Source organism: Miscanthus floridulus, chromosome 18, assembly GCF_019320115.1.
Source record: "Miscanthus floridulus cultivar M001 chromosome 18, ASM1932011v1, whole genome shotgun sequence".
Taxonomy (NCBI): domain Eukaryota; kingdom Viridiplantae; phylum Streptophyta; class Magnoliopsida; order Poales; family Poaceae; genus Miscanthus; species Miscanthus floridulus.
Genome location: NC_089597.1, coordinates 18332848 through 18358411, shown reverse-complemented (window position 1 = coordinate 18358411; position 25564 = coordinate 18332848). Strand labels below are relative to the sequence as shown.

General features: G+C 49.8%; 2 protein-coding genes across 1 annotated transcript; both read right to left on the bottom strand.

Moving 5' to 3' along the window:
- The window catches only part of LOC136520102 (uncharacterized), a 126999-nt gene that overhangs the window by 68776 nt on the left and 32659 nt on the right, over positions 1 to 25564 (bottom strand).
- On the bottom strand, positions 2807 to 6207 carry LOC136519499 (uncharacterized). Its single transcript, XM_066512885.1, has 3 exons — positions 5619 to 6207; positions 4161 to 4204; positions 2807 to 3104 (listed from the first exon to the last, which is right to left on the bottom strand). The coding sequence occupies exon 1, from the start codon at positions 6136 to 6138 to the stop codon at positions 5623 to 5625; it is 516 nt and encodes a 171-aa protein (XP_066368982.1). The 5' UTR covers positions 6139 to 6207; the 3' UTR covers positions 2807 to 3104; positions 4161 to 4204; positions 5619 to 5622.

The following is a 25564-nucleotide window of genomic DNA, read 5'->3' as shown; positions in this document are numbered from 1 at the left end:
ACGGAAGATCATAAGGCACACGTCGTGGAAATAAAAGCAACATTTATTTGAAAGGGTATGTATATACTGTGGTATGGATGACACTGACAGGGCACGCATTTATTTGAAACCTACATAAAAGAAGAAGAAGAAGAAATAAGCTTTGCTTTTTGAAAGACCCAGCATTATTTTCCTCTGTAGTGCTTTGAAATGCATGCAGCGACCAAGATTCAAAAAGGCTCTTGTTGAAGTAAACTCGACCCGACCAATCTAATTAATCCGATTAGTCCCCAAAAAAAGACCTAACTCAACCAGAACATCGATGGACTCAGATCATAGTTTTCGACCGATACTCGATCTAATCTAACCCAGAAAAAAAAAGCCTGACCATGCAAACATAGGAAAATCTAATCTAACGAAAAACTTATAAGCAATAGTCTGACCCAACCAGCCCAACGTGTTCACCGGGTGGGCACTGATCAAAATTTTGACCCGATGTTTTTTTAGCGGCCTACGCGGTGTCACATTATACACTCTGCTAATTAATAAAGCCTACGGTGCATCTATGCACTTACCCATGAATGCCCTTTCGCCTATCCAACTTATATTCAGAACTCCGGACGCTCGATCAGACTAGTGACCAGCCATGTTTTCTCCTCGCAAAAAAAGACGATCGGTCATGCATGCCAACCCAGCCTCAAATAATGTGTGCGCGAGTCGGAAAGCTGGACCTGAGACGCCTTTCTAACGGCTAAAGAATGATGCATGCGTACAAGTGCACCCCACGTGTTGGACCTTGAACCGGCTAAAATATGACGATCATGTATTTAACCTCCACAGACAACCGATTTTGCATATCAAATGGTACCTCAACTCCTGGTCCGAATGAGTGACGATGTACGGTCTATGGTGGTACACAACATAGTCCTGCAGGAAGAGTTTCATCTCTGACATTGTGTTGAATATCATCCTCTTCCTAAGGGTTTCTATCTCATGGTTATACAATGAATTCCTACACATCTGGAGACCGGTATCACAAACTGCCATATCCGTAATGCTGACATCCCTATAGTTCGGAACGCCCCTGAAAGGTACGTTCTTGGACCTTAGTTGCTGAAGCTCAGTCGCTGTGTAAGGTGGTAGTGGAACATACTGCTGCGATTCGCTAATTCTGGCCCATGAATTATAGGGGATATCATCTGCAGCCAAATTTGTGACTAGTCTACCCTGAGCATGGACACCTTGCAAAACCTCAGTTGGTACTGGTAATGGCATAGTATGTACCGGTACTGGTATGGCATCAGCCGTTGTTGCCATAGCATCTGTACCTCCTTGGTCATCATCAGAATCGTCTGAATCACTACTAACTACATCACCGATCCTGTCCTCCTCCTCCTGCTCCCCCTTTTCCCGTTCGAACTCATTCACATCGAAGTCATTGCTTATACAGCCTACTGCAGTTGAATGAAACTGCTCCTGCGTCAACTGACCGTCCAAATCCATGTTATCCTGAGTTGCTTCCCCTTCGACCTCTAATTCTTTTTCATTGCCTCCAAAACCATCAATAGACGGGTCGTCCTGAACACCATGCATCATGTACCCATTCTCCACCACCACCTCAGTCATGGGCACATTGGAGCCTTGGAGAACCCTATTGTAGCGGGACCAGTGAGCAGGGTCGCGCAAGGGCATGAGGACATAGTGTGCCCTAGTCTTCTCAGTATCAAACCTCCCCTTTAGTGTGAAATCACCGCCAAACTTTATATTCAAACGGACACAAAGGTCGTTGAAGCTAGGAGGTTCATCAAACCATTCCAATTCTTCTTCCATATCCTCAAACATACCATCCTCTCTCCTAACACTTCCTCCGTACAAAACTCTAACACAACAATCCATCTACAGAAGCATTTCAAAAAACTTCATTAAGTCGTCGAAATCATCGTACGTAATGTCCATACTAACATTAATATATTTTCTAACTATAACTATACTAACTAATCAAATATTAACATCTATACAAGGCATACTATAACTGTACTAACTAAACTACCTAACTTTACTACCTATACTAACTTATTATAACTAACTTAACTAACTTTACTAACTATACTAACTATACTTTAATAATTTTACTAACTCTATTAACTGTGCTAACTATATTAGTGGAGTACCTCGTTGCAGCGCGCAAGACAGGGCCGGGAGGCGCGGGCGCAGGGCAACCGCCGTGCGTGACCGGAGGTTCTGGCCGGAGGGGGAGGCGCGCCGGCGTGCGGGCGCGGCGGCCGTACCCAGCGGCCGGCGGCCTGGCTGCCGCGGGCGGGCGGACGCGGCTGGCTTGCTGGCGTGGGCGGACGTGGCCGCGGCAGACGGCGTGCACGGCGACGGGCAGGCGCGGGCGAAGGCGGGCGCGGCGGCCAGGCTGCGCTGCTCGGAGAACGGCGACTGCTCGGGCACGTGGGCCGCGGCGAAGGTTATACCCGGCTCTGCCACGCCATGGATCAGGGCGCGGCACTGCCGCGCCAAGATCGGTGGCGCGATAGAGCCCTGCCACGTCAGCGGTCGGCGCTTCTGGTTGCCGCCACGTCAGTCCTCTGCTGTGCTACCATGCATGGCGCGGCACAAACATTTGGCTACGCCAGGGCAATAGACGCGGCCAAAAGTGTTAGTTTAAAAAAAACGAGAGTGTTAGATTTATAATTAGTTTCGAAAAAGTGTTAAAATTTAAAAAAAATCGCAGAGCACACATGCCTCGAATCCAAAACATAATTGCAGTGCATCCCTTGCGGAGTTTCATCAGAATGACCGAGATGTTAGTTAAATTAATAAACTTGCGCAAGGCGGTCTAAATTAAGTAGCACAGTAAACATGACAAGGCTGCCTGCCAGAGTGCTCATCAGGAGAACTAGTTCCAAATCAGGAGAACAAGTCTACAAGTTACTTTACAGAGTGGTCATCAGGATAACAAAAGGAGAACTACAGTCTACAGAATGGATAGAATGCATGGCGACCTAAGTTATTTAGCTTGATTTTATTTACAGATGCTGATGGATTTTGGTTGGTGATGCCGTCACCTAGGAAGCAGATGCACTTTTAACAAAAGCGATACTCTTCTTGGCATCTGTAATCTGTAAAATAACAATAAAGTATATCCTGTTAGCTTTTGCTTGACACAACTCAGGTTCTGCACAAGTGTGAATATCAATAACAATATACTCCGTAGTCTATGCACAAATCACTATTGGCAACATGGAAACTCTTGAGCTCTTGGGTAAAAAGATAAACAATAGTAACTATTTCACTGTTCCTTACTAACTACTTGCTCCAAAAAATCAAGATTGCTCAATCGACCAATATAAGATTGCTAAAGAAGTCAAGTAGCAACTAGAACTAAGTACTAACAAGTAATTTTTGGGAGAATGGAGATTCATTTCAACTGAACAAAAATTTTGGGAGAAAAAAGAACACAGCAAGATGACCCATAGAAACACTAGGTGGATCTGAGTATTCATCAGAGGAAGGAACAGTAGAACCTCACAGCTAGCTAGCTAGCTAGCTAGCAAGAACCTCACAGCCTGCATATAAGTCAATTAGATTTACATATTTTGTTTGTTTTTAACAGCTCAATTTCATGTGTCACTTTCTATACTTTGGTTTAGGACTGAAGGCAGTACTACTTAAGGCAGCTCAATCCTGTGCTCTGAAGGCCATATTTTTGTTGATCATTGAGAATACTATAACCATAAGAAGCTGATAGTAACATAATACTACTCAGAAGACAATAATGTTAGGATCATGAAAATGAGCATTGCAAAAGACAATAATGTTAGTAGATATACTGTATCGCTACACCTCATACCTTAACCAAAAAAAACTAAAGAAATAAAAAAGAAGCATTGCAGAACTATGTCACAGCTTAGGGTTGCACTGGAATGCAGTGTGCCCACTGCCCAACTGAATCATCACCACAAATATGTGTAAAGCGTCCCTGAGTTAATCATCCCAACCGGAATGCACGCACAAATACAAAAGACAAAGCTAGCTATAGTCTCTGAAAGAAAAAGAAACCCAGTGCTAAATGTATGCACAGTGAAATGTAAACTGAATGCACGCAGGATCCATCCAGCAGTTCAGACAATTTCAGCTACAATAACATACTAGGAAAAGGTTGGTTCACAACATACCTGCTACTGCTACTGCTAGCCCTCTTCAAGTTCCAGATCTTGATCTGAAAAATGAAATTTTGTTTAGTTACCAGGAAAGAAAACAATACAGAAAGATGTCCCATAGTTTCAGATCCAAGTTTTATATCATAAACTGAAACTGAAGGATACATAGACTAGCAGTGTCACATGCATGCATCTGGACATCTGGTACAGCAGCAAGCAAACACTGCAGAAGCGACACCATCGCAAATGCTGCTACTGCTGCTGTCTGGTGATAAGTATCATAAAGCTTACTACTGGCATTAGTACTACTGTGTATTAGAAAAATATTTAGAACAATATCATGCCACGGTCAACAATTGTTTCAGATTAACGGAAGTGTCAAAATGAAATGACAGAACTTATGAATAAAATCCATGTGCCAAAATGAAGGACACAAGAAAGCATAGCTGATGGGCAGTATGTTAGTATGATTGAAAAGTGAAAATGCTAGGCTAAATCCGACTACTGTATTGGGACAAGTGTAACTCACTCACTGGTGGGCAGGTATTTTGATTAGTCTCAGCAGTAAAGCAACGAGTATGATACCATGATAGTTAACAAATGTTCTAGGCCAGAAAAAGAAAAGGCAGCTTTCTAGCAACATCACCATCACGCTTGTTTCATCAATCAGACACTACTAGTACTACTGGTTCTGAAAGCTGCTTACTGCATATTTTTTTCAATGCCCAGATGGAGCTAGCACTGTTTGTCTCTAGCCCTAGTATTTGACATAAACTTTCATTACTGATAGCTCATAGTATATGCTATTCAAGGCGGCAAAATCTAGATAGCTGAAAGTTTACCTATTGTTTCAGAGATGGTAAATGTACACTTAGACACTAAAGATCAAGTGAAAGAAACAAAAGGTGAAGGCGGGACAAAGAGAGGTTGAAATTGGAGTTGTCTCATGACTCTACAGCTGATCGAATTGGTATGATATATCAAGTTCAAGTTGGAGAATTTTACAAAAGCTTTCTAATAGGTCCAAGAATATCAAAAGCAAAGTCTAGAGAAAAAATAGACGGTCAAAATACTGAAGCATCAACAAGTGGCCAACTTATTGATACTCTCATCGGATCCACAGAGCTACACTCACATGCAAATATCAAGGTTCACAGAGCTACATTCACATGCAAATAGCCAAATATTGCAGATACGTTGCGATTTGCATAGAATAATTTGGGACGAACCATATAAAAAATTATTAATAATATATTGTGGCTAGAATGTGTTCTGTCCTTCAAGAACTAAGCATTTGTTCAAGTTGGAAGAGTCTATATGCAAAATGGCGAAAGCGACGCAAACAAAATGCAGAAACATCAGATCAGGTAATAGCAGTTCTCATAGGCTTAGGCTCCCTCAATATTAATAGATACAGTATGGCACTTTTATTTGTCGATCGTATGGACGCTCATCAGAGAAGTTTATACTTACCCATCTATGAAGCAAGAACATACAGATGTCTCTCATCCCTCTCGCAGTCTCGCATGATCAAAGATTCAGATCGCTTCTCATCGTAATCATCATGGAGAAACAGAGCGTAGAACCCACCGCCGACGGTGGCGGCGGCCAAGACCCATGCCACGACCGCGAGGCCCAGTGGCATCACCTCCCCGATCTTCCAGGTGAAGGCGGCGGTGAGCGTGGTGGTGAGGAGCCACACGGCGAGCCTGGCGCGGCCGCGCGCGGGGGACCCGGGCGGCGCGACCTCGAAGCGGTGGAGCGCGCAGAGGAGCAGGGCCAGGTTCAGGTGGGAGACGACGACGAAGGCGACCGCGCCGTGGCCGTCGCCGTGGACGCGGCGGACGCAGAGCGCGAGGTTGAGCCCCAGAAAGACGAGAATCGCCACGGTGCCCCAACGGACGCGGCGGGTGGGGGCCGCCGGCGCCGCGGCCGCGGGTTTGGATTTCTGGTTGGGATCGTTGGCGTAGGGGAGCTCCGCCGTATACGCCATCGCGCTGCTCGGTGGTCGATTCGCAGTGTAGAATTGGGGATTGGGTTGGGGCTTCTGCGCCGCAGTCAAGTGAAGTCCTACCGTGAGATTTCCGTGAAGTTCCAATGAGTCATGGTGGCAACAACCATCTGCTATTGCGTGTCCTAGTCTGGCACGTTGCTCGTGTCATGCAGCGTCTGCCCATCTGCTATTGCGTTACGTTATGAAGCGTGCTAGCACTGGCTACTACTAGTGATTTAACAGCATACTAATTATTTTTAAGAAAGTGTTCATGTACTTCCATTAAAAAAAAGAAAAAATTGGTTGTGTAGCATCGAACGATCACGATCTCCGTAAAATACCATCAAAAGTTTGCGTCCTTGTAAAATACAACCAAAAGATTGAACCGTGAACTGAAAATAGCATTACGTTAAAATAAAGCGACAGAAGTGACGGCACTGAAAGTAGCCTCCGTCACGCCCTTATGGGTTGTTCTTGTGGACGTTCGCCGCGAACAGGAACGACTCCTACGGCACCACCGCCACCACGTGCCGCAGCGCACGTCCTTGCCGTCTCGGCTCTCGCCCCGCCCGGTCCAGCCCCGCGCCGACGACTCTCCCCGATACCGATCTGTGCCTGTAACTTTTGCGGGACGGAGAAGGGCCCTACAGCGGGACGTCCTCAACCGCATCGGCGATATCAAGGCGCTCGGCAGCTGCGCCCTCGTCTCACGCCGCTTCCACGCGCTCATGCTTCTCGTCGACTTCGTCTTTGTCCGCGTCGACTGTGTCATCCCGACGACCCGCTGCCATCCTCCTCCGCTGTACCGCGCTCCCCGCCGCATCAGGCGCTAGCTGCGGGCGCGACTCGTTCGTGCACATCACGCGTGTCCTGGTCGGCGGCATCGCCACGCGCTCGGTCAGATCCTGTCCCTCGCCGCGGTGGGCGTCTCCTAGCGCTTCGAGCCACTGCCCGCGCCCGTCGCGGACATTTCTGTCGTTGTTTTCGGACCACCGACGAGAAAATTTGTATTTGCGCGTTTGACTCGGATGGTGTGCTCGGGGGACACAAGGGTTTAAACTTGTTTGGACAGAACATCCCTACGTCCCGTTCGTTGTTGCTCGTGTTACCGGCACTTAGTTTGCAGTAGGGGTTACAAGCAGGCGAGGGAGGAAAAGGATCCCAAATCTCTGGAGGAATGAGTGAACGGGTGCTGAGAGCTCGATTGCTGCTCAGCTATGTGCTCATGTCGTGCTCTTGTGTTTCGATTCATTTGTCGATCGGTCCCCCGGTAGGGGCGCCCTGCTTTCCCTTTTATAGGCGAAGGAAAAGCGCAGGTTGCAGTGGGGGAAAAGGAGAAGAACGAGAGAGAAGAAGCCTCCTAGGATCACCGGGGCCTTCTTGTCCTTCATGCGGGGCCCGCCGATCCTTTAGATATCAATAGGGACGGCTCCACGTCGTAGCCCTGTTCGTCACTGGCGCCATGCGCAGGTGTCATCTGCTGGTTATGACGTTCCATTCCGCCCCAACGGACATCATGGTGAACTGACACACTTGTCAGCGTTCGTATGAGGGTTAGACAGAATAGCACCAGCAAGCCCGACACTGTTCTTGATGTGAATCCTTAGGTATGGCCCATCATGGCCACGGGTTACATCGAGGCGTGACAGTCTCTTCCCTGGTGTCAGAGTTTTGACCCAGGCCCATATGCCTAGACCTGGAGTGGTTGGCGGCGATGTGGGTCCCTATCAGACGAGACGGAAACTGTGGCCTTGGGGTCAGGCGAGACGGAGCCCGTGGCCTTAGGGTCGGGCGAGACGGGGCCCGCGGCCTTAGGGTCGGGCAAGACCTTTTAATACGTCTTGCTCCATCTGGGGAAGTCAACGTGGGCGCTAACCTCCTTGCTTTGGGTATCCCTAATATCGATACCTGACAGTAGCCCCCGAGCCTGCAGAGGAGTAGAATACTCATTTGGAGGCTTTTCCGGACGGACGGACTCTGAGGGCCTTGGCCTTCTTTTTATAGCCCACGACGTGTCCTGGTAAGACGGCGGTTCTCTTTTGTCATGATCGGTCTTCTTAGGGGCATGTAACCGTAGGATTCGGGAGGTCGGAAAGATTTTTCTTGATTCCGGTCCGCTAGGATCCGATCGGTCCGCCGTCGTACTGCGACCACGCGTTCGGTCTCCTTGTGAGTCCAACTTTCCTCGAGCCCCCGCGCATAGCAGGGTTCCGGTCAAGGGTCGGCTCATCTTTGTGATCGTTGTCCCTTAAACGTTTTTTTTCGATAAGACGGAGGGGCTGAGTCGTGCCAAGTTTTTCCTCCATGGACGAAAACATGGTGCTCGGTGAGCTGTTAACAGGCTAGTCTGAGTGGGGCCCCGGCTTCCCGTTCGTGGGGGTCTAGCATGGGTCAGCTGGTGACCGAGTCTAGACTATTGGCGGCCAGTCCATATAGTTCTTGGGTCCGTTCATCCGGTCCCAAGGGCTCGTTGCTTTTCTTCGAGGAAAAACTAGGGACTGGGAACCGACCAAGACTCAAACATGGGCCGGGATGCCCACGGCGCTCGTGCGCCCGGGTACTGGCCGCTAGTGGGCCCATCCCTCGCTCTAAGGGTGCCCTAGAGTGGCTGTGCACCCATCGGTGGGCCAGCCTTCGAACTCATGGTCCTAAATTGGTTGTAGGAGCATTTTTAGCTCCGTATCCCTCCTTACCTGCAACAGTTCTTGGCCCATTGAACAGGTGAACCGTCATCCGGTGTATCCTTCGAGGGCGCGGCCAGAGATAGCATGCGCGCGATCTTCGGAGGGAGGTGACGTGACGCGGCGCAGCGGGCGCGTCAATCTAGGCGGACGGTTCATCTTCTCGCCCCGCTCTGTCCTACAAGTAGCGGCGTCCCCCTTCCTGTTTCTACACACTAAAATCGTAGCCTTACCTTCTCCGTTTCTCTGCCGCTGCCGTTCGGATCTGTCATGCCTACTAATCCGCCACCTGAGACCTAGATCTGTAGCTTTCGCTTCTCTGCCGCCGCCTTTGTTTCTCCGTAGCCGCCTCCATCCTTCATGGATTCATGGTATTGCTCCGATGTTACCCATGCACACATGGAGGGTGTGGGGGTATTAACCCCTATACCCTTACGGCTAGGCTTGGGCTGGCCCGGATCAGTGGGTTCGGTCCACCAAAAGACGACGCGTGGCTGGGCCAACCTGTTCGGAGTCCCGCGTAAGGAGTCAAAACAGATTTGGCGACCAAGCAAGATCCTGGTCGGTTAGAATAGGAATCCTTATCCGGCCATGTATGGCAATTGTAACTGGCTAGGATTAGTTTCTAGATCTATAACCCTGCCTTCCGGACTATATAAGGCGGGCAGGGGACCCCTCTAAAAACATCTCTCATTGACATACAACAATACAAATCAGACGTAGGACGTAGGTATTATGCCTTCTGGGCGACCGAACCTAGATAAAACTTCATGTCTGTCTTGCATCACCGTCTTGTTTGTGGCTTGCACATCTGTCTGCTAACAATCTACTACCTTGGGCATACCCCTAGGTAGACTGCCGACCATATTTCGTCGACAGTGGCGCGCCAGGTAGGGGGTGTGCGTACTGCTCTCCAAGCAAATAAGATGGTCATCATCTCCGGCTCCATGGCTACACCAAACGGCCTCACGTTCACCATTGGCCAGATCACCTGGACCACCGGTTCCGACGACTTCATCGCCATAACCCCGGAGGAGGCGCAGATTAAGTCTGCGCCGACCACTGCTTCACCTGCATCGGCTATGGCTCCGACCACGATGGATACGGCTCCGACCACGATGGATCTGGCTCCGACCATGGTACATCTGGCTCCGACCACGCCTGCATCATCTTCAGCCATGCCGACAACTCATCATCCGCTTCCCCGCTACAAAGGGAAGCAGATCGACAACACCGACCTGCTCGACTCCATCGATCAGGTCGGCACCAAACTCGCTGAAACCCTAGCTTTGGTAAGTACGATTCAAAGTCAACCTAATGAGCAGGTAACCGCTCCCCACAACAGATCTACCCGACTAGCTCGAACCAGTCATCCTGCACGACTTGGTATAGATCTCGTGGTCATATCTACTCCTGAAGAGCGCTCCGCTCGTCGCCGACCAGCCTTCATGACGGGTCTCTGGCTCTCCGAGTATGAAGCCTCAATGGAGAACCACTAGGTCTAGCCCTACGGCCTATGAAACGCTGCCTCCAACTATGCGTATAACCTACAATGCCGCTTGGATCTGTGTTTTATGCACCGACCTCAGCCGAAGCCACGCAACTTTGTCAATATGATCCGGATTGAAGATTATCAAGAAGGATCCATCCACATAGTCCAAGAGGGCGACTCTAGCTCCTCGTTTGGCATCGCATCTAATGCATCTATCCACACCGAGCTTCAGCATCACGAAGATGACGGCATCAAGTATGATCTGGATCTCCCAGACCACGCCCTGGGGTTTTCACAATTCCCGTCTTTCCCACCAAGACGAAGGGATTTGATCCATGTTGTCAGCAATGACAAACTGCCAGCAGTTGGCGAAACAGAACAAGAAAGGACTACACGCGAAGCATGTAATATTGACTGGTTTAATCGATGACAAATCGAAGCCGAAGCAGACCAAGAGGCGCGATGCATAAGGGTCCAGCCACACGACCTCAACGATGCTTTCGACAGGGTGGGGGACAAATAGGTCTTTAGGACTCCAAGTGCCAACGTAGCCGTTGCCATGGCGACAATGCAATGGCTACCCAACACCTCGGAAACCCAAGCGGTTCACGATGAAATACAAGCCTATCTGAGGGCTGCCATGGCCCAAACCGTAGAGATTGTAAATCAAGTCTGGGCTCCATCTGTCTCAGTCGAGTCAAGCCACAGCCACCAGTACCCAAGTCGCTCACAGCCACTCAACCAACGTGGCTTGCACAACAATGACCCATCAGACAACCGTCAAGGTGGAAACGGTGGCCATGATGGTAGTCAGGATGACAACCGCCGTCGGGAGGACAACCGCCGCGATGTCCAGGACGATAATCGCCGAGACAACCGCGACAATCGCCGTGATAACCACGGTCGCAGGGCTAATCCATATGGCAATCGAGATCGCCGCGATGGCAATAACGATCTCCGCCATTACCTCGGTGGACGCGATCTGCGCGCTTGCATCAACCAGAGAGCCGACGATCGAGCATCCTATGAAAGCTATCACCGTATGGAGTATGACACTGCCCACGGCCCGCCGGGTTTGAAGCAGTTTACTCCACACCTTCGCCAAGTCATATGGCCCAAGAAATTCAAGCTCGAGAAACTTTAGAAGTACGACGGCAAGGAAAACTCTGAATTATGGGTCATGCTCTACAAAACTGCATGTAGATCAGCCATGGCTGATGAGCACGTCATGTCTAACTACTTCCCCATCGCTGTTGGCCATGCAGGTCACCAATGGCTAGTCAGCTTGCCGGTGAACTACTTTGATTCTTGGCAGGAGCTCAAGCAAGCCTTCATCGACAATTTCATCGCTACTTGTGAACAACTGGGCAACAAGTACGATCTGCAACGGATCCGAGATTGGAAAGATGAGCCACTGCGCGAGTACGTCCGGCGTTTCTCGGAGATGCGCATCAAGGTCCCATCAATCTCCGACAACGAGGCAATCGAGGCTTTCATCACTGGCCTTCGCTTCCACGACGCCCTAAGAGACAAGCTCCTCCGGAAGAGACCTGAATCGGTCACAGCGCTCCTGGCCACCGCTAAGAAATATGCGGACGCCGACGACGCTAAGAAGATAATTATTGAAGAAGCAGCAAGGGTTCCACGCTCCAACCACCCGCCACACCGCGACGACTACCGTGGCAACCGTGGTCGGAACGACAATTTTGACCACCGCAACCAGCGCAATGACTCCCGCGACCACCGCGACCAACGTAATCAGCGGCGTAGCCACCGTGATGATTACAGGAGCAAGCGTGCTCAGGAAGACGACGACGAGGTCAATACCGTTAAAAAGGGTGGTGGACGTCGTAATTACGAAGACGACTACGCCAAAGCATTGAAAGGGCCCTGCCAGCTCCATCCTAAGTCAAACCATACCATGGAGAATTGCCGCGTTCTCAAGTCTATCTATACGCGTCAACAGGCTCCGGATGCATCCAACAAGCCTAACGACATAGGGGAACAGCGCAACAAGGATAACGACGACAACGATGCAGACCCTCATCACAAGTATGTCAAGCCAACCGATCGTGTCCACACCATCATTGGAGGCAAAGTGTCCATCGAGACCAAGCGGGAACGCAAGTTGCTTGCCCGTGCTTGTTTGAACGTGGCCAACACCGACAACCTCCTCACCGATCCACGGCTCCCTCCGTGGTCTCACCACAAAATCTCTTTCAGCAGAAAGGACCAATGGGCGTAATACCTGAGCCAGGACGTTTTCCCCTGGTCCTCGATCCTTGTATCAACAAGGTCCAGTTCGACAGAGTACTGATCGACGGCGGCAGCTCCATTGATATACTGTTCAAGAACAGTCTGCCCGCCCTGAAGATAGCTTAGGTAAATCTCAAGCCATACGAGGCACAGTTCTAGGGTGTTCTCCCCGGACAAAGCTCTACACCTCTCGGGCAGATCACGCTACCTGTGCAGTTTGGGACCCCAGACCATTTCCGCACCGACTACGTCAACTTTGTGGTCGCTGACTTTGACGACACCTACCATGCTATTCTTGGTCGACCGTCGCTCACCAAATTCATGGTCATACCTCATTACAGGTATCTGGTGCTCAAGATGCCTACCGAGAAAGGAGTTCTAACCCTCCGAGGCAATGTGTACGCAGCTTATACCTGCGAGGACGACAGTTTCAAAATAGCAGAGGCTCATGACCTCTCTATTCGCATGGCCGAAACCATGCTCGACTCCAAGAAGACCTCGGCCAACCACCTAGAGATCCCAGAGCTCGAAGCTTCATGCAAGAACATCAAGTCCAAGGAGCACAAGGTGATCCAGCTAGTCGACGGCGATCCTAGCAGAACGGCCCTTATCGGGGCCAACTTGGATCCCAAATAGGAAGACGCGCTTGTCAGGTTCCTGAGGAGCAACGTGGATGTGTTCGCATGGAAACTTGCTGACATGCCTAGTGTACCTCGAAATTTGATCGAGCACTCCTTGAATGTCAACGGCAAGGCCAAACCTATCAAGCAGAAGCTACGACGGTTCGCTCATGACAAAAAGGAGGCGATTAGGGTAGAAGTTACATGACTTTTGGCAGCCGGATTTATCAAAGAAGTGTATCATCCGGAGTGGTTAGCCAACCCAGTTCTTGTACGCAAAAAGAATAATGAATGGAGAATGTGCGTTGATTACACTGATCTCAACAAACACTACCCTAAGGACCCCTTTGGCTTACCTCGCATAGACGAGGTCGTAGATTCAACCACCGGTTGTAAGCTCCTTTCCTTTCTCTATTGCTACTCTGGTTATCACCAGATCGCTCTAAAAAAGGATGACCAGATCAAGACATCTTTTATCACGCCTTTCGGCGCCTACTGCTACACAACCATGTCATTCGGGCTTAAGAACGCCAGAGCTACCTACCAACGCGCTATACAAGCCTGCCTTAAAGACGAGATAAAAGACGACCTCATCGAGGCCTATGTTGATGATATAGTCGTCAAAACCAAGGAAGCACATACCCTTGTTGACAACCTGGAACGCACCTTTGTAGCCCTTAACACATTCCAGTGGAAATTAAACCCAAAGAAGTGCATCTTTGGTGTTCACTCTGGCATACTACTTGGCAACGTCATCAGTCACGATGGCATACGCCCTAACCCGGAGAAAGTCAAAGCTGTCTTGGACATGAAGCCACCCAAGAAGGTGAAGGATGTTCAGAAGCTCATCGGGTGCATGGCCGCCCTCAGCCGTTTCATATCAAGATTAGGCGAAAAAGGATTACCATTCTTCAAACTACTCAAGGCATCCGAAAAATTTGAGTGGTCGGAGGAAGCAGACGCTGCCTTCACACAGCTGAAACAATACCCTATGTCACCTCCGGTCCTCACTGCTCCAAGAGAAGACGAAACACTGCTGCTTTACATTGCGGCTACTAATCGAGTAGTCTCCACGACCATGGTGGTCGAGCAAGACGAGCCCGGCCACATCTACAAGGTACAGCGACCAATCTATTTCATTAGTGAGGTACTCAATGAGTCCAAGACCAGGTACCCGCAGATTCAGAAGTTGATCTACGCCATACTGATAACATCCTGAAAGTTGAAACACTACTTCAATGGATATCGTGTGGTGGTCATGACTGAGTACCCTCTGCGAGACATCATTAGCAACAAGGATGCGAATGGGCGCATCGTCAAATGGGAAATGGAGCTATGCCCCTTTTGCTTAGAGTTTGCAAGCCGCACTACAATCAAGTCTTAGGCACTTGTCGATTTCATCGTCGAGTGGACAGACTTAAGCACGCCTGCCTCTACTGGAACCGACGAGTATTGGACAATGTACTTCAATGGCTCTCTCAACATCGACGGTGCAGGAGCAAGAGTCCTTTTTATGTCACCATCCAAGGAGCAGCTCCGTTACGTCCTCAGGATTTATTTCCCAGCATCTAATAATGCCACCGAGTATGAAGCATGCCTACATGATTTGCGCATTGCGGTTGAGCTCGGTGTTAAATGTCTCTACATCTACGGAGACTCTGCTCTAGTCATCAACCAACTCAACAAGGACTAGGACACAACCAGCGAGAAGATGGACGCATACTACAAATTGATCAGAAAGCTGGAAGGCAGGTTCTATGGCATCAAGTACATACACGTGGTCCAGGACAAGAATCAAGCAGCGGATGCACTGTCAAAGTTAGGATCATCCCAAGCAAAAATCCCACATGGCGTATTGGTCCAAGACCTGCTCACGCCTTCCATCGAAGAGGAAGATTCCACGCCAAACAAGCTTCCAGACCAGCAATTGGTGGCTATGGTTCCGGCGTCAAGCACCGTTGAGCCCCTTCCGACCACTCATGAGCCCGACTGGAGAATACCTTTCATCAAGTACCTAACAGATGGTAGCGGTTATGCTGATCGGACAGAGAACGAGCGCCTGATGCGTCGCAGTAAGCAGTATCTGCTTATCGATGGCAAGCTATGGCGCAAGAACGCAAAGGAGGAAATCTTGATGAAGTGTATAACCCAGGAGGACGGCGAACATCTCCTGGACCACATCCACTCTGGCTACTGCAGCAACCACGTGGTCTCAAGAACGCTGGTCGGCAAGGCTTTCCGAGCAGGGTTCTATTGGCCGTCAGCAGTAGCCGACGCAGAGAAGCTAGTCCACCACTGTGAGGATTGTCAGTTCTTCGCCAAGAGGATCCACATACCAGCACATGAGATCCAGACAATACCAGCCTCTTGGCCCTTCGCATGCTGGGGACTGGATATGATCGGGCCCTTCAAACCGGCTCCAGGGAAATTTACATGCGTCTTCGTGCTGATCGATAAATTTTCTAAGTGGATAGAATACATGCCTCTAGTACAGGCATCCTCAAAAAAGGCTGTCACGTTCCTCGACCAGGTCATCCAATGTTTTGGCATACCCAACAGTATCATCACTGATCTGGGTACTCAGTTCACTAGGAACACTTTTTGGGACTTCTGCGATGAAAGGAGCATAGTAGTAAAATACGTCTCGGTGGCGCACCCTAAAGCTAATGGACAAGTCGAGCGGGCCAATGGCATGATCTTAGATGCACTGAAGAAGAGGATGTACAGAGAAAATGACAAAGCTCCCGAAAGATGGCTCAAAGAGTTACCAGCCGTGGTCTGGGGCCTCAGAACTCAGCCCAGTCATAACACCGGCGTCTCACCGTACTTTATGGTTTACGGCGCTGAGGCAGTCCTTCCAGTAGATATAGCTTTCAGATTAGCACGGGTAGAGAACTTCGACGAAGGAAGGGTCAATGAAGTATGGGAACTAGAAGTGAACAGCGTAGAAGAGAAGTGGCTAGATTCTTGCGTACATACGGCCAAATATCTTGCTATTTTGCGCAGGTACTACAATAAGAATGTTAAAGAGCGGTTCTTCATGGTCGGGAACCTAGTCCTGAAGTGGAAGACGAACCAGGCTGGTGTCCATAAACTCACAACCCCATGGGAGGGTCCTTTCATGATCAAGGAGGTCACACGATCAACGTCTTACAGGTTAGCTCACCTGGACGGTACTGACGTACCAAACTCGTGGCACATCAATAAGCTTAGACATTTCTATGCTTAACTACTGAGATATGTACCCCTCTTGTACTCTCGATTTACTTCAATAAAGCTATTATCATTTCTCCGACCACTCTAATGTGTCACTTTGAATTTTATGGTTATTCTAACTTAGCCAGGAATTGCCGACCACCACTCCTTCTACGGTTTTCGGAGCAGGCCCTGTCTCCGGTTCCTCCGAACACGTGCATGGGATCCGCTCTCTATGTTATGGGTGATCGGCAGGTCCCCCTTGGTTTGACTTGTCCGCGTCTACATGTGCACAGGTCACGCACCTCACACTCTGACCACATGCCAAACTAGGGCCGCACAAACTTTTCGGGATGATGTGTCGAGCAAAATGGTACAACTAAATAGAACGTTAACATGTTCTCACTTAGTTACACCAACATAAGTTTCAAGCTTAAAAACGTTTTATGCAAAGCAAACAAGCTTATATTGATATACAGTTACGTTATTACAAGCTTGCCTGAAGAGGCCCAAGTTTACAATAACACAACTATTCCCTCCTTCTACAGCTCTAAGCCTATTACATTGGCTGGTCGGGGCGCACGGCACCTCCTGCTCGCTGCTTCCGATATCCTACTTGGGTCTCGGGGGACTCTTGTGCTAGAAGAGCTAAAGGGGATGGCCCCCCCGATGCCTGGCTGGTCGAGACCGCAGGCTTCGTCGGTTGGCTTGCAACTGATGGTGTTTTCAGCTGACTTGTCGATGGCGTTCCTGTACAGGTGCTGTCCCACCTCCACATAGGTTAATGTCGTTAATTATCTTTGACGACAGGTCCAGCTGGGCCATCCGAAGCTCCTCCGCCTTGTCTGGGTTTACCTCTTTCGGGTATCTAGCCTCCAGGCGCTTGAGATCGATCAGGGGGTAGTGGGCACGCACCATGCTTAGCACATGGGCACCCGTGTACTCACTCGCCTCCTTCACAAACTCTTGGAACCATCCCCATGCTTGTCTACATCTCTCGACCAGTCTGAGCTAGGGCGTCCTTGGCTCTTCCTCTGTGAGCGCCGGGTCGATAAGGTCGAGGACGGGCGCAATGCCAGTTGCCATTTCTTGGCACCAGTTTTTCCATGTGTCTCGATCCTCGGTGGCCTTGAGGCATCATGCTTTCCAGCCATCACGCTCTTTGATCACAGCCTCTAGATGCCTCTTGGCATTGACTTTTAAAACTGAACACCGTACAAGACATCAAATGTAATGGCACGACAAGACAAGGCAGGAAACAGAATAAGAAAGGTGGTCTAGAATACTTACTTTTCAGTTCCTCCTTCATTTTGGTGGTGTGGTCCTAGAGTTGAGACTGGTTGCATGCCAGTTTCTCATTGTCCTCCTTCAGACGACCACACTCTGCGGTCACGCGGCTATTCTCCTCTTGGAGGCGGGTTACTTCAGCTTCTAAGCCTGCATTACAGCTGTCACTACCAACAACGCAACAACACGTGTCACTCACTTGCTGTGATAAAATGACAACTTACTTGCTCTGTCCTCTCCTAGTCGGCGGCTTCAAGTTGACGGCGCAAGCGTTCCACCTTGACCGCCAGCTCTTTATTGTTCACCGTGATTCCCTCAATCTGGTCGAAGCACCTCTTTCGGTACTTCACAGTCTTCATCAAGTCCTACATATAAACAAGCTAAGTCAGACAGTTCGACTATATAACAGGGTCAAGTGGTCAAGCCAAATATACCTGGACTTCTGTCACTAGACGCTTTGCCACCCGTTCAACTTTTAGGGTCTCTTCGACCTCTGGGATTTCTTCGTGCATAACCCACTCGTCGTTCTGCCAGCGCGACACATATACATGTTGTCGTTTATCTTGAGGACGGCCTAAGATTTCTTCTACTTCGTCCTCTTCGGCCTCTTGTTCACAGGGCGGCGCTGGTCTGGAGTCTGCAGTCTCCGCGACCACTATGGCTTTCTCACGAGCCGTAGCATCGGCTAGCGTGCTCTGTGCCAACCTCAGTTGCTGCTCCTCGGCTTGGATTGGTTCCCTTGGCGCCAAGGCACCTGCTTCAGCAGGGTTCGTGCTCGGAGCACTTGTACTTTGCTCGGCTGTCTTCTCGACCAGCTGCTCGGGGACTGGCGTCTGGTCGCTCATCTGCTGAGGTTCCGGTGGAATTTCTTCTACAGGTTCCTCCACAACCGGCTGCTGAGTAGTTTTCTCCACCAGTACTGGCGAAGCCATGCCGCACCCGGCTAGCTGGTCAGGATTTTCGATGGACGCCGACCTGATACACCAGGGAAAAGTTCAGAAGACAATAGTATTCAATACAAATTATAAGCTTACATCAAAATTATAGATACTTACAGCTTGGAAGCACGGAATGACGTGGCGAAGGAGCGTCTCTTCGATCGTGCCTGCTCCACGTGCTCGGCGGGTTCCACTGGGTCTTTTTCGATGACCGGTACTAGCGCTGGGGTTTGATGCTCGACATTTCCCTCGCTTGTCCTCTGTGTTGCAGTGGTCAGTGATGCGATCACTGCTGGCATAGAGGAGCCACCCTACTTCGTCAACCCCATTTGTCTCCTCCTTCGAGGGACGAGCCAAAAGATGTCAGCATCCTCTGCTTCATCGTCTGAAAGGGGGAAGATGGCTTGGCGCCATTTGTTGGTAGCCGGCCGCTTGCCAGCAGCTCTGGTCGATGCATCCTCCGCAACCTCGAGTGCCACCCAGTGGACGTCTTCGATCCTGGCACTGGTCTGGGCGGCTAGGCCGGCAACTTACGGCCAGTCCACACCAGGGGGCGGAGACACGAACACTGCTGCCCTATCACGACCATTACTCTGAGAAACATAGAAGAGACAACAGTCAATTTTCTTGTTACAACATGATTCTACAGGTACAAGGAGGTATCATTTACCTTTGGGGGAGGTCGGGCCAGCTTGAAGGCGTGCTCGATATCGTTTAACCTGACATAATTGGGATCGGCTAGGTTGAATAGCTCCCCAATCCTGGCCTTGACTTCTATCTTGTCGAGTGCCTCTTTCCTGGTCCTCGTTGGATCTGTGCTCCCCTGGTACTCGAAGCCAGGATGTAACCCCTTCTGGCAGGGCTGGATCCTTCGGCTTATGAAGTTCTCGACCACGCTTGGACCATCCAATTTTCCCCATGGGATCATCCCGAGTAGTTCTGCGATCTGCTCCAAGTTCTCAGGCTTCTCCGACTAGCCGTTCTTCTTCTCCAGAATCAACCCCACGTCGCACAGGGTGATTGTGTTTGGCTCTTCACGGATGTAGAACCACTTCTTGTACCATTCGTCCAGCGAGGTGTTCCAGGGGTAGTGCAAGTACTGGGCCTTCATACCATCACACAGATTGAGGTAGACGCCTCCGGCTATCTTCGAGCCGCCGCTCCCTTTCTTTCGCAGACAGAATAGGTGGCGAAAGAGGTCGAAATGAGGCTGGAAGCCACCATAGGCCTCGCAGAGATGGATGAAGGTGGAGACAAGAAGAATCGAGTTGGGATGCAGATTGCAAATCCCAATCTCGTAATACAAGCAGAGACCCTGAAGGAAAGGGTGCACTAGAACCCCAAAACCCCATTTGAAGAAATCCTCGAAAACAACAATCTCACCTGGTTGTGGATCGGGGAAGCTTTCTCCTTCCGGCGCACGCCATCCCATGAGTGCCTTGTTGTGGAGCACTCCCATGGTGACGAGGTCTTCGATGGTCTGCTCATTGCTCCTTGACTTCCACCACTCCTTCGCCATGACTCCGCCTTTCTTCTGGGCGTCTCTCTTCGCCATTAATCTGTCCTTACTAAGGGGGTGGATGCGGTGGGGGGGGATTGGTGATGATTTTTGGAGGAATAGGGTTCGGCGAGAGGAAGAAGAAGGTTGCGGCGGCGAATGGCAATGGGGATCGGTAAAAGTAACTTACCAGATCTATATTATAAATAACAAAGAGCTCCGTCGTTTCGTCCGCCCGAGATTCTTGGGAGATGTGCGCACGTGCCGCAGACAGTTGTTCACACAACCTCGAGATCTACGCCAATAAACGCGCCCCTTCATTACCAATGTACGTGCCTCTTCGTTGATAATGTAAGAGGGCCCACACTGACGCAGCTCCATACAGGTGCCAAGCGACTGTTTGCCAGAAAAGAGCAAGAAGATAGAGTGACGTACTATACCCGTCTGCTTTTTTGACCAGACGTGTCAGACTGGACTTGACAGAGAAAGGAGATAAATAAATACACCAAATAATATTACAAGCGGCGTTCGTATTTTCGCTGCATGTCTTGTGCTCAAGGATGGATCAGACTACTACAATGCTCGGGGACTGCCCAGACCACTGCCGTGCTCGGGGACTGTCCAGACCACTGCTGTGCTCGGGGACTGGCCAGACCACTGCTGTACTCGGGGACTAGCTAGACCACTGCCGTGCTCGGGGATTGCTCCGACCACTGCCATGCTCAGGGACTGCTCCGACTACTAATGTGCTCGGGGACTGTCCTGACCACTGCTCGGAGAATGGTTCTCCTCGGCTACATGTGATTTGTACTCACATACAGTTGAGAGACATTTATTTAGACCTTGCTACAAGGCTCATACTTCGCTTTCCAGCAAGCTCGGGGACTACATCGGTACAATACATCTGCCGGTGCATCTCGTTTTGCTTGCACGACGATTGGATTCTTAACTTCAGTAGAAATTCTTTCTTAGACCCTGGCACCATGTGCCTACGTCACCTACTACCAGGCTCGGGGACTAAGTGGGCACACTTCACCTTGCGGTGAATGTGTTTATTTAATCGACCCCTATGCTTTGAATGATTGTAAGGATTACTAAAGTGCTCGGGGACTATCCCGACCACTGCTTGGAGAATGGTTCTTCTCGGCTACATGTGATTTATACTCACATACAGTTGAGAGACATTTATTTAGACCTTGCTACAAGGCTAATACTTCGCCTTCCAGCAAGCTCGGGGACTACATCGGTACGATGCACTTGCCGGTGCATCTCGTATTGTCTGTACAGCAATTGGGTTTTCAACTTAACTGGAAATTCTAGTTAGACCCTGGCACCATGTGACTACGTCACCTACTACCAGGCTCGGGGACTAAGTGGGCACACTTCACCTTGCGGTGAATGTGTTTGTTTTTCGACCCCTACGCCTCTGATGTTCAAGGACGCTACGCTTCAAGACCACTTACATTTCTTTTCAGAAATACAAGTGGGCACACTTCCCAGGACGGAAATCTTTTTCTTTTTTCTTAAGAGCACCATACATTCTTCGGACAACTTATTTCTCCGGCGACGACGGTGGTCAGAGATGTCAAGGACTCGAGCCTTACTTGTCGGAGAAGGTTAAAATGGCGTGTCGCAGCATAATACATGGTGCTCGGGGACTAGCTGTGGGGGTATTAACCCCTATACCCTTACGGCTAGGCTTGGGCCGGCCCGGATCAGTGGGTTCGGTCCACCAAAAGACGACGCGTGGCCCGGCCAACCTGTTCGGAGTCCCGCGTAAGGAGTCAAAACAGATTTGGCGACCAAGCAAGATCCTGGTCGGTTAGAATAGGAATCCTTATCCGGCCATGTATGGCAATTGTAACTGGCTAGGATTAGTTTTCAGATCTGTAACCTTGCCTTCCGGACTATATAAGGCGGGCAGGGGACCCCTCTAAAAAACATCTCTCATTGACATACAGCAATACAAATCAGACGCAGGACGTAGGTATTACGCCATCTGGGCGGCCGAACCTGGATAAAACTTCGTGTCTGTCTTGCGTCACCATCTTGTTTGTGGCTTGCGCATCTGTCTGCCGACAATCTACTACCTTGGGCATACCCCTAGGTCGACTGCCGACCATATTTCGTCGACAGAGGGCCTCATCAAGCGTGGTCTTCTCCGCGGGGGGACCGATGTTGCAGAGTGGTTTGTGCCCAGCCGTGAGGATGCGCCGACACCGCCCGATGGCTACGTCGTCTCCTTCGCGCCCTTCCACGAGCGCGGACTCGCGGTTCCTCCCCACCCATTTTTCCGGGGTCTGCTGCATCACTATCAGATCGAGCTGCAGCACTTGAACCCCAACGGGATTCAGCACATCGTGGCCTTTTATCGCCATGTGCGAGGGGTACCTGGAGATCGAGCCCCACTTCGAGCTGTGGAGATATTTCTTCTCTATCTCCTTGATCAAGAAGAAGAAGAGAGGGCGGGAGACCCCGGTGCTGATGGGATGCGCGGGCATCCACCTCTGTGGGCAGCGGGCAACTTGCCTTTGCATTCAAACATAATTTTAGCACTGAAACCATTACTTATTTTGTACTACCTGTTTACCAGATCCAGCTCAGTTCAATACAGCCATTTTTTGCACCTGGCTACCTAATGCCAAATTATGTAACACTGCACGCTTTGAGCTTAGGAGCATTTTGGAATGCTTAATTAATGTCATTTTTCCCTTATAAAACAAATAAAGCCATTTTGATTACATGAATCCAGGTGCTTAAAAATTATGGTCATTCCTGTAATATTGCATTCCTCTCCATCAGAGTCGTACACTTTCTGAGATTCATCATTACCTCCTCCCTATTATTTCCTTCTAAATTAGTTTGCCTATTTTTCTGCAGAACACATTCCTTTTATACTGAAATAACCTGATTTAGCAGCTACTAATGGGTTTCGCAGATTAAAAAAGTTTATCTTATACCTCTCTAATACCACAATCCTAAATCTTTATGTACTCTATTGACACAGGGAACAAAGTAGCCATGCATTCGAACTTTTCCTACCATTGCTCATATTGTCTTCAGGTTCTTATGCATAAAAAAATGAAACTTCCACCTTCTGGACAGCTGAAATTAATTAGGCATGTCTATCTAATTCCTGATATAATTGCTATTAAGTTTCCTAACAACAACGGTACTATTCAGAGCAAGTTACTCGGTTATATTCTCAATCCATTTTAGTCCTACTGTCTGATAAAATATGTTGGTCCTTACGTTTAGGTTTCCAACCGCCTTTATATAATCATATTTCTGTTCCTTCCATATCTGTAATATTTGCACCACTTTGTTATCATAAGGTATTAAGCCCCCTACCCACCCACCGAAACAAATATTTTCTCAGTTAGATGCTCTGTTTGTTAATCTCTTTTACGTTTACTATCAAGTTTCAAACCTCCTTTTTGATCTTTTACACAGGTACCAATTGGTTCAAGTGTAGAGACAGCAGATTCCTGCCTTTTTGGTTCAGCACGTATGCAAGATCAGCATCTTCCCACCATCAGCAGCTGTCCATCTAATCACCAAAGCTTCTTACTTTTTTTGGTGGTGGGTGTGTGTGTGTGTGGGGGGGGGGGGGGGGGGGGGGGGGGGGGGCACCAAAGCTTCTTACTTATGTAGTCCTATTCTTCCTGTATAAAATATGTTGTTATATCGAGACTTTGGCATTTCACCCATCGTCAAAAACTGGTTTCACACTTTTACCATCTCGTAAAGTGGTTTCGCTCGTTTGCCATTATGAGACTGGTGTAACCCGTTGAAATACATTTTGGGTAGTTTTAATTCGTGGAAAAAAAGAAAACACATCCTTCCGCTTCTACCCCTGCCTGCTTTTTCCTTATATGATAGTCACCGTTCCCCATTCGTGGTCAAAACGGATCGACACACCAGGTGACACCGTGCGGCACCTCCTCGGCGATGGCATCTTCGGCGCCGACGACAAGGTGTGGAGGAGGCAGCGCAAGGCGGCCAACCTCGAGTTCCACTCGGCCGAGTTCCGTGAGCTCACGGCCAACTCGCTCGTCGCGCTCGTGCACCACCGGCTGCTCCCGTGCTGGCCGACGTGGATGCGTGACAAGACGGGCACCCGTACACGGACAAGTTCCTCCGCGACATCTGCGTCAACTTCATCCCAGCTAGCCACGACACCTCGTCCGTGGCGCTCGCATGGATCTTCTCATTGCTTGGCAAGAACCCCACCGGCGAGAGCGAAGTCGTTGTCCAGGAAGCTCTCCCTCGCCTTATGCTCTAGCCCATTCCGGGCGGCGACCTGCGCTTGAGCGCTCCCCCTCTCTGCTCCGTGGCCGTCGCTCTCCTAGACCCGCTCCCCCTCTGTGCTCCGTGGCCGTCGCGCTCGGCTCGTCTTCCGGCGGGGGAAGCCGCGTAGCCATCGCGGTGACGGGCAGGCTGCCTCTCGGTGAGGCACACGGCTGCGGTGGCGGGCAAGGCAATGCGGCTGCGCTAGCTGCGAGTGACGCGGCTGCGGCAGCTTGCGCGCCGGCAGTGTGCAGAACCACCGCGATGGCGCTACGTGCCCTTTGCAGACACGATGTGTGTGCGGGTTCGGAGCTGAGGCAGCGGCCCGGGTTGGGAGGCCCTGTTAGGGTGCGGCAGTTGGCGTACGACCGATGAGTGGCCGGAGAGGGAGCTGGAGAAGATGAACAGTATGCTGTAATGAAGATGAGAGGCCGGAGAGGGAGCTGGACCGTTGCAGCTCGGCGGCGCGCGCCCACGCCTGCTCCAGCTTCGCCAGCGCCTCCGCGTCCTCATGGTACTCCGGCGAGGACATCTCCGCGTGCGCCATGGCCGCAGCTCGCGGTCTGCAGTGCAGGGGCGGCGCCTGGATGGCCAGGCGGAGGCGGGACGCGGCACCTGGTGTGTTGATCCGTTTTGACCACGAATGGGGAACGGTGACTGAAAGCAGGCAGGGGTAGAAGCGGAAGGATCTGTCTTCTTTTTTTTCATGTATAAAAATTATCCAAAATGTATTTCAACGGGTTACACCAGTCTCATAATGGTAAACGAGCGAAACCACTTTGCAGGATAGTAAAAGTGCGAAACCAGTTTTTGACGATGGGTGAAATGCCAAACTCTCTGTTATATTCACTCTGTTGATACATGATACAAAACTAAATGTTACATTTGAATCATAAATGGCTGATATATATATATATATATATAATGCCAAACTCTCTGTTATATTCACTCTGTTGATACATGATACAAAACTAAATGTTACATTTGAATCATAAATGCATATATATATATATATATATATATATATATATATATATATATATATATATATATATATATATATATATACACACACCTAACTCTGTTGGACAAGGTTTGTACTGCTCCCCGCGCGCGGGGTTACATGCTTTTTGTGAAATTTCCGTGAGTCATGATAGCACAAGCCAGAT